The sequence below is a fragment of the Vicia villosa genome, linkage group LG2, assembly GCF_029867415.1.
Source record: "Vicia villosa cultivar HV-30 ecotype Madison, WI linkage group LG2, Vvil1.0, whole genome shotgun sequence".
Taxonomy (NCBI): domain Eukaryota; kingdom Viridiplantae; phylum Streptophyta; class Magnoliopsida; order Fabales; family Fabaceae; genus Vicia; species Vicia villosa.
This window is the reverse complement of record NC_081181.1, coordinates 6451236-6461127: the sequence shown is the minus strand read 5'-3', so window position 1 is coordinate 6461127 and position 9892 is coordinate 6451236. Positions and strand designations below refer to the sequence as shown.

The 9892-nt window shown below is 35.2% G+C and overlaps 1 protein-coding gene across 2 annotated transcripts; it reads left to right on the top strand.

Annotated features, from left to right (window-relative positions):
- Window positions 1-5939: 5939 nt before the first annotated feature.
- On the top strand, window positions 5940-9892 carry LOC131648938 (protein CLP1 homolog). 2 transcript variants are annotated; one of them, XM_058918674.1, is made up of 10 exons: window positions 5940-6367; window positions 6540-6608; window positions 6967-7062; window positions 7558-7799; window positions 7953-8091; window positions 8391-8447; window positions 8634-8768; window positions 9094-9329; window positions 9500-9544; window positions 9623-9892. In XM_058918674.1, exons 1-10 carry the CDS (start codon window positions 6317-6319, stop codon window positions 9708-9710), a joined length of 1158 nt encoding a protein of 385 aa, XP_058774657.1. In that variant the 5' UTR covers window positions 5940-6316; the 3' UTR covers window positions 9711-9892. The 2 variants fall into 2 exon arrangements, with proteins under 2 accessions (XP_058774657.1, XP_058774656.1); XM_058918673.1 differs by having other exon boundaries at window positions 5943-6423.

The window sequence follows — 9892 nt, the reverse complement described above, 5'->3', positions numbered from 1 at the left end:
AAACTCGATCACAACATCTCATGACACCATTCTCGACAATCCAAAAGTTACTACTTTTTCCTTGATTAATCAATATCATCTTGTCAACCAATTGAAAAAATTCAATTTCTAACCTTCTCAAATCTTGTCAAAATATTCCAAGTAGGCTTCAACATATTAACTTAACACACGAAGACGTCGCTTCACAACCAAACTCAACCCTCTAAATCGTTCCAACGATTTCTAATTCTTGAATCCTCAACATTACTTATAAAATTATTTCCTACTCAATGCATCGGCCACAACCTTCACTTTACCAGGATGGTAATTCAAACCAAAGATTAAAATCCTTCGAAATTCTACTCGTCTTGTTTACCTCATATTCATCTCTTGTGACCACTCAACACATCAAACCTTGATCCACACAAACAATGCCTCTTACATTCCAAAACAAACACAAAGGAAAACAACTCCAATACATACATCTAATAATTCCCCTTATGAACTTTAAGTTACCTTGAAGCATAAGCTACCACTTATCGATATCTGCATCAACACACCTCAACACGAAATCCCATATCCAAGAAAATTCACTTCTTCCAACCAAAACTCACATTCAGAAAGCTTTACATAACCTTCTTCTCTTTCAGCACCGATAACACAATCCTTAAATGTTAAACATGATCATCGTCGCTCTTTGAATCAAATATCCTCAAGAAACATTACCTCATAGAACCTTCTTTCTTCTTACTCGACGAACAGGGTAACTCTACGACTATACACTCAGACAATGAACCTCTTCTCAAACAATCCCTCAAATCTACTCTTCAACTTCTCCTTAGTCGCTTTACACGCTACCAAGTTAGTAAGACAAGTCTATCTCGTTCAATACGATATCGCCTCCTATCAACAATAGATTAAGGGTGATCAGGTCCTCAATTTGTCAATAGACAGTCGACAATCATAATGAAACATAAACCATCGTTACTAAACTATAATAGTGTTCCTTCAGAACTTGCACTCGAAGTCACTTACAACACCGAGATCCACAATCTCCCCTTAAAGTTACAATCACTTGATTCAGCTCCAAACAATTCATACCAAAATTCATCAACTTAGTCTAACGGAAAACAACCTAAATGAATTCTCAAAATATCTACCAAAGATGCTCAACGGATAATTCAAACACGTAAAAGAAATAGAAACAAAGCCACAACAGTTGTATCAATAACTACACTTCCATGCATAACAAATAAAACATGATCCAATCTTATAGCACAATCCAAAGAATAAAATAATGCGTTGCACCATTATCAATAATAAAGCACGTACCTCAGATTAACTTATCTTTAGAAGTAGTCTCAGCACCAGACAACACAAACACTTTTCCTTTCGCTTGATCCTTCTTTGGCTTATCGCACATGGAACAATTGTGTCCTTGCTCACCACAACTGTAGTAAATCCTACTCAAACCAACTCCACAATCAATAGTTTTGTGACCCGTCTCGCCACACCTGTAGCACTTAATCGAAGTAGAAGCTCCTCCCCCACTTGGCTTCTTGCCAAGACCAGATTGTTCCCTCATGTCATCATACAATTTCCCACGGAACTGTTCTCCTCCTCGTTTCAACTGTAGAAACCTCACTTCCTTCTTTCCACCCACATCTTCTAGAAAATAGTTTCCCAAAAATGCATCACGGAAAAGAGTCCAAGTAACTTCAATACCTTCTCTTTCGAATCTCCGCACAGTATTACTCCACCAAACGTCAGCTTCTTTTGTCAGCATGTGAGTACCAAACTGTGCTTTCTGTACATCAGTACAACTCACGACTTGAAAGATCTTCTCAATTTCTCTCATCCATGCATGCGCTTTGTCCGGTCCATACCCTCCTTCAAAGATCGGCGGGTTGTACCTCTGAAAGTCTCCAAAAGTACGGATCTCATCCTTTCCTCCATAACCGACATTCTCTTGCGGCGCTTGTCCAATCGCACCAGTCCACCTTATCATTGCCTCAACATTAATGTCAACATTCCTTCCTGTAGCCATCGTCCTAAACAACCAAACAACCAGACAAAACAGTATCGATCGTGTCAGATACACGAATCAAATACAATAGGATAAAAGATATTAATAACCTTGACCAACTGGTCGACCATGCTCTGATACCACTAATGTCACACCCCTTTTTAACCCATAAATAATAAGCATATAATCAGAGAATAAACATGCATATAACTCAAAAGGGCGTCACATCGACGTTTTCAAAAAACTAAAAGCTTTTAAAAAACCGACAACATTTATCCACAAAATACAATACACCTGGTCATTTCAAATAACACCTAACATATAATCGTAATTCATCTAGAATATGCATTAACAGCGGAAAGTAATACTCATGTGTTTTATATAAATGATACATGTCCCATACCATGATCATATCTCCATAAACAACTCATGAGATAACCAATTAAACGTGTTCACAAGTTATAACAAAATACATAAACAAATAGAACATGAGTTCAACGTCTAAGCTACCCAGTGTTACATGACCAGAGCATTGACTCGCTACTTAATTACCAAGCAAACTCAGAAGAAACTCCGACTAGGTCACACGCAAGCTACTAATCGTCAAACCTGCATGTCGCCAAACGAGGGCAACATTAAAACAGAAGGGTGAGAATACAAACCATTATGAAGAAAGTATAACGGAATACAATGGTTAAATCAACACTTCAAGTAATTAATCATACTATGTATAACCATGTAGATAATAATAATCAACCCATATTTCACATGTTATCGAGTATACAACAAGCTTGAATAGTATAATATTTCAATTCTACTATTATATTCTCAATTAAGTACACAATCATAGTTATCACATATTCACACATTTTATCAAGTATATATTCAAACTTCACTCGTTTCAATTATCAAACTCATACACATATCACAACTACATCAACCTCACATACTCAATTATCGCATAATTTTAATGTGACTCAATGCAAGATATGTGACGCTATGCATGTGGTACCGAATTGTGAACCCAAAGTTTCACCGCTTTCCGATTCAATATCTAGAATCCAAGCCACGCTTCCGATCCGGACAAGACCAAAGCCCACCCAAAATGTAAACATATAGTCTACCGCTTCCGATTCACTCTAGAATCTAAGCCTCGCTTTTGTTTCAAAGCAAACCACCTTTGTTTCAAGGCACACTATGATATGAATGTATGTACAATGTTAACAAACATATGCAATTAAGATCATCTCTACCATCTTAACTTTCCGCATATCACAATAATTCAACTCTATGAATTATCCACCAATTGTACACAACATTCACAACACACACATCATTAACATATAAGAGGCCAATTAATCAATTACGATTCACACAATCCAATTAACACTAGTAACCATACTATCTCATGTTAAATCTCATTTTGCCAATTATACATGAACACACATGTTCAACATCAAGCAATTAATCATTAGAATTAATATTAACTAACTACTCACAGAGAATCAATATTAGCACAACATCATTGGCATGGAAATATATATTTCTCAACATACATATTCAAGACAAAACACAATTACGGACAAATCCTCAAAATACCGTAATTTACCGACCAATCTAATTCCAAATTTATTCCAATCAATTGAACTCATTGAAATTAATTCAACTATTAATTAAGTCAACTAATTAATAATTGTTTTACATTAGTTCCAATTTACTCTATTATTTTCTACTACAAAACCAATATTTGATATAAGAAATATTCAAATTTACCCAATTTCGGTCGGTTCGTAAAACATCATCATTTCGACAAAATAACACTATCATGTTAATCTACTAATTAATCTTAGCTACCATGTAAATTTTCATTAAATTCCGGACAACTAATTATACCGTTTAATTCCGCTATTCGGTTAAACGGAACTGTTTTGCATTTATTTTTGTTTTCTAATTGTCACTGTTAAACAATTTATTATTCTACTACTTTTATTATATATCAATTTCTATTTAATATATATATACATACATATGATACGCTACAGTAACTAGGTGAACCATGCTTCATTTCAATTCTCCAATGCATACATACATATATGCCGCTACAGGTAAAGAAGAACAAACATATTGGAATTTGTTGTATCGCTCCAGTGTAGAAAGAGAGGACATCTCCAGTATATGAACATCATAAAAGAAACAGAGCACACACACACACACACATATATATATATATATATATATATATATATATATATATATATATATATATATATATATATATATATATATATATATATATATATATATATATATGTCAATTTCAAACACAATTAATCATCACAAATCAAAGATTACTCATCAAAACCTAACAATTTCAAAACCATAAAAATTAGAGATTTCAACCTAAATATGTTTCTACCCATTGATCAAATTAGACTAACCCATAATAATAGGGATTCTCCCCCTTACCTCTTCAATGTGCTTTAAACCCTAGCTTTTGCCCCTTGTTGTTCTTCCCCTTTCTTCTTCTCTTAGTCTCCTTTCTTCTCTTCTTTTGCAAATGAACAAAGTTATGATACCTCTACTCTTCCAACCCTTACTATATTATTCATATTGGGCTTAACCCATATAATTCCACTTCCTAACTAATTAGGCCCAATTGATAAAATAGAGTAGTCAAATAAATAATTATGCTCCAACAAATAATATTATTACCTTTAATAATACTTTCTGATTAATCCAATTAAATCCGACTTTATCTCAATTAAATAAATTCCAATAATAATATTATATTTAATATTATTTCTCTACATATCCACTTTGTTAATTCTTCAATTAACCAAATAAATTCCAATTTCACTTAATAATCCGAACATGTTTTTCAATAACACCGACGATCCAATTAATTATCAAACTTCGTCCAAATTAAGTAAATAAATCCTTATTTAATTTAATTAGCCAAATAATAAAATTCGGGCTGTTACACACCACATATTCACTAAACTAGGCTCAAACACAATATCAATTCCTTTAATTAAGTCAATTGCTTCGAAGAATGACCAATAATCTAGATCCTGACCACTATATGCATAGACATTTCCACCCTTATATATTAAGTTAAAGTCCCTTTCAAAGCAACCCTTTGTGTAAAAAACCTACGTTAAAGTTATCCACTTCCTATAAAATAATATACATTCAGTCAACATGTTTTCAATTTAGGTCGAAGGTAAGGGACCACACACATAACAGTAAATACTACAAGGAAAATGATCACACATATGTCATTCAACAATGCAATACTTGCTTATGTTATTGGGAATAGACGAGTAAAAAAGAGGAAGCACACAATCTGGAACCACAATAACTAATAAAGAAAGGGGTGGAAGGGACAAACCTAGGACCACAATGCTTGATGTTTCTACAATAGGAGACCGATAACAGAGCTTTCACATGCAAGGGACCACCGTAACCACCGAAAGTAGATTGACCTTAAACGCTTTCATCATTAACTTGTAGAAGATGACGACTAGGGCAAATTGGTTTAACTGTATAATATTTGAGTCATTTGAGTGTTGTTTCAAGCAATTTCTATCCACCCGAACTTTAGTCATTCATACATTTACACGATGACAATACAAAATAAAAGAAATTCTACAATGATAATGCCACATAATGCTCCCTTTACTGAGAACTAACAGGAGAAATTAAAGATAGAGACAGTAAATATTTGAGGGACAAAATTTTAAAAGAAATATTTACAAGAAATTAAAAATAAATAATCGTATATTTGTAGGGACTAAAATCTTATTTAACCATTTTATTTAAAGTTTTTATTTAAACCTTTAAGTTTAGGAAAATGGAAGTTTATGTTGAATCCTTTTATATTTTCGATGCTTGTAATTCTATTTAATGAATTCGCAAAGACAACGAATTTTACTATTATAATAACAACACTTTTTTTCAACTACTCATAAACAGTTGAATTCATACAATACTCAGCACCCATTCTTTCTTTATTTCTCAAAGCCTTTCACTTCACCCAAACTACCACCACATTCCGCGGCAGCGCCACCATCGTGGCCTGTCGCGCCTCCGTAAACCTCCATCATTCTCTCTTTAATTTCCTACCTCCGCCCCGCCCCCTCCGCAAACCAAAACTCCTCTTCTTCCCAAACCCTAGCCTGCCACATTCGAACCTGTCCAAAATGGCGTACGGCGGTGCAGGTCCTGTCGGCGGCGGTGGTTCTAATGTAACTCCGGCGATTAAGCAAGTGAAATTGGAAAAAGAATGCGAGCTGAGAATTGAAGTCGGTAATGATGCACCTCTTCGCCTTCGACTCCTTAACGGCACTGCTGAGATTTTTGGTACCGAGCTTCCCCCTGAAATCTGGCTCAATTTTCCTCCCAAGCTCAAATTTGCTGTAACTCCTCGTTTCCCTGAAATCTACCATTTTTATTAACACAGTTCTCTTTAAGCTTCTCGATCTTCAGATATTTTTCTACTGCTAGATTCATGAATGATTTTTGTGTGTGGCAGGTCTTTACTTGGTTTGGGGCAACCATTGAAATGGACGGTGCTACTGAAACTGATTACACTGCGGATGAGGTAAATCACTATGGAAGGAACTACTTACTTGCATTCTTTGGTTGAAACTTAGGGTATGTTTGGATTGGAATGGATTTATAAATAACGGATGGAGTGGAATGAAACATGATAGAATCCATCCCTTTCCATCCAATTCTCGGTTTTTTTTCCATCCGATTTGTGGTGTATGCATTGGAATGAGATATTTTAAACAAAATAACCGAACAATGGAGTGTGATTTATATTCTGCTCCGTTCCGTTATGTTCCATCAATCTAAATATAGCCTTTCTGTGAAGTGCTTAGTAAAAACATGAAATGACTGATTTATTAGTTACTGACAGAGGATATTCAACTTTTTCTTTGCTTTTTTAATTGCAGACACCAATGGTTAGTTATGTAAATGTGCATGCTATATTAGAAGGAAGAAGGGATCGCGCCAAAAAATCACCTTCAGACGACCCTGTATTGTCTCAGGTAATTTTATTGTGTCTTGTGATCAGTGTTGTCGATGGCAGATGGCGTTGCGTGATAAAGAGCCAAAATCCCGCCATTCCAGCTGCTTTGCGGTTGCAGTTATGGTGGGAAAACACACAATATTGGCCGATATTTACCGCAATTTATCATTGTGGGGAGCCCAAACACCATCACGTATATCTGCCATAGCACCGCCATGGTGGATATTTGATAACACTGCTTGTGATAAGAAGATTAGATGCTATGATGTGTTTGCTGGTGTGGATTATTTTTTTCGTTTTGCTTGCTTTGTATGGGTTTTCTTTTGCACTGTCGATGCATCTTTCGGATGCTTTCTTTTTTATGAATTATTATTTATGCTTAAGAGTTTTAAAACTTGTGCTTTTATTATAGATTTATGTGTTTTGAAGAGAAAAATTATTAATTCCTTTTAGGTTTATGATGTATATCTTGTTGTAGTATGTGAATTAAGTTTCAGTTGATTTGATTGGACAGGGCCCTAGGGTGATTGTTGTAGGGCCTACAGATTCTGGAAAGAGTACCTTGTCAAGGATGCTTCTTAGTTGGGCAGCTAAACAAGGTTGGAAGCCCACCTTTGTTGACTTGGATATTGGCCAAGGATCTATTACAGTTCCTGGATGCATTGCTGCCACGCCAATTGAAATGCCCATTGATCCTGTCGAGGGAATTCCACTCGAAATGCCTCTTGTTTACTTTTATGGACACACATCGCCGAGGTAGTTATTACTGTAATTCTTATCACATTTTCAACATTGAATTGGCCAAATCACATGTGAACACTAAACCTACACTCATTTGTTTAATTTCTATAAATCATTAATAGCACTCAAAGGAAATGAGAATCTAATCACCAAACATTATTTTTACAGTAATAATGTAGAATTGTATAAAGTGCTTGTCAAGGAGCTCGCAGCGATACTGGAAAGACAATTTGCTGGAAATGCTGAATCTCGGGCTGCAGGAATGGTGATAAATACCATGGGATGGATAGAGGGAGTAGGCTATGATGTAAATAACTTTGGAACCTTTCCTTACTGTTGAATATAACTCTTCTAAAATATGGAATATACTGCTATTTAATATATCTTGATTAAAGTGGTCTCTCTTCTCTCTACTATGAAGCACGAATACTCCGAACACACACCGACACTATCACTGACACGGCGAATCCGGTAATAATTTAAATAAATAAAATGTAATGACAAGTGAAGGTGTAGGTGTCCGACACAGACACAGACACCTTTTTTCATAAGTGTCGGTGCTGCAAGCTCTCTCTAACTAATTCATTTGGTGGTATTTTATTGCAGTTGCTATTACATGCAATCCGTACATTCCAGGCCAATGTTGTCTTGGTTTTGGGTCAGGTAGATGGCAGACTTATCTCGATTCAATAACTGCATCATTGTGTTTTCCTTACATTTATGTATCATTCTTCCTCATAACAAACACATTGATTTCTCACAATTGAAATAGAAGAATCTTAGGAGTGGTTCTGTATACTATAATTTTTGTAAACTCAGTCTCAGGCTTTTTCTTTGAACTCCTTATAGGAAAAACTGTGTAGCATGCTCAGAGATGTGCTTAAAGGTGAGCCTAAAGTAGATGTTGTGAAACTTCAGAGGTCAGGTGGAGTTGTATCTAGGAATGCGAAGTTCCGTCAGAAGACCAGAAGTTCTAGGACAAGGGTAAACCTACTTTTCCACTTTTCAATGTTTTCTGCATGCAGAAAAAGTTTAATTTGAGTCAAGGGAAATAGTTATGAAAATAATGGGATCCTTTCTATTTATCAGCACCGTTAAAACCTTGCAACTTGAAAGCCCATATTTGTAATTTGTCTGGATATAAACAGAACTGCATTGGTACTGGTAGTAGATTGCTTTTGGATATTTTGTTTATTAGTTTTAGCCTATGGGTTATCCCCCAGTCTGATCATTCATTTAATTGTCCTGCCTGTTAAAAACTATTTTGTGGCTTTAACTGAAATTACCGCCATTTTTTATTTTGATGCAGGAATACTTTTATGGCCTTGCAAATGATCTTTCTCCTCATTCTAATATTTCAAATTTTAGTGACTTGTTTGTTTATCGAGTTGGTGGCGGGCCACAAGCCCCACGTTCTGCCTTGCCAATTGGAGCAGAACCTGCTGCAGATCCAACAAGAGTTGTAGCTGTGAATATAAATCGTGATTTGCTCCATACTGTCCTCGCTGTCTCATTTGCCAAGGAACCTGATGAGATCATTTCAAGGTAACTATGATTTCGATGATTAACTATTAATTATCCAAATCTTAATAATTTTCGATGATTGTTATTCTACTTCAAAAACAGTTCAGACCGTAAAATTTTATGTAATCCTTTCCGTTACCCAAATTCCTACTGTCATATATCTGATTGGTGTTACATCTTTTCTTGTGCAGCAATGTTGCTGGTTTTATCTATGTAACAGACATTGACATTCAGAGGTTTGTATTGTTAGATTTTGTTCTGTTTATGGAGAATGTTTGCACGATTGCATTTCTAATTTAATTTGTAAATTACAGAAAGAAGATAACCTACCTTGCACCATCTGCTGGAGAACTTCCAAGCAAGTATTTAATTATGGGATCCTTAACATGGCTTGAAACATGAGCTGATAAACAGTTTTGTAATAGACAGATAGTCTCTTGGTAGTTTTTGTTTTGATCACTCAATCTCATGTTTTGATCAATGTAAATGTAATGCTAAAGGTAATTTGTGACACTTTGTTGGTTTTTTTTTCCTCCTAATTATGATAATATAATTTGAAGCCACTGGTTCCATTGTTTTGAAAA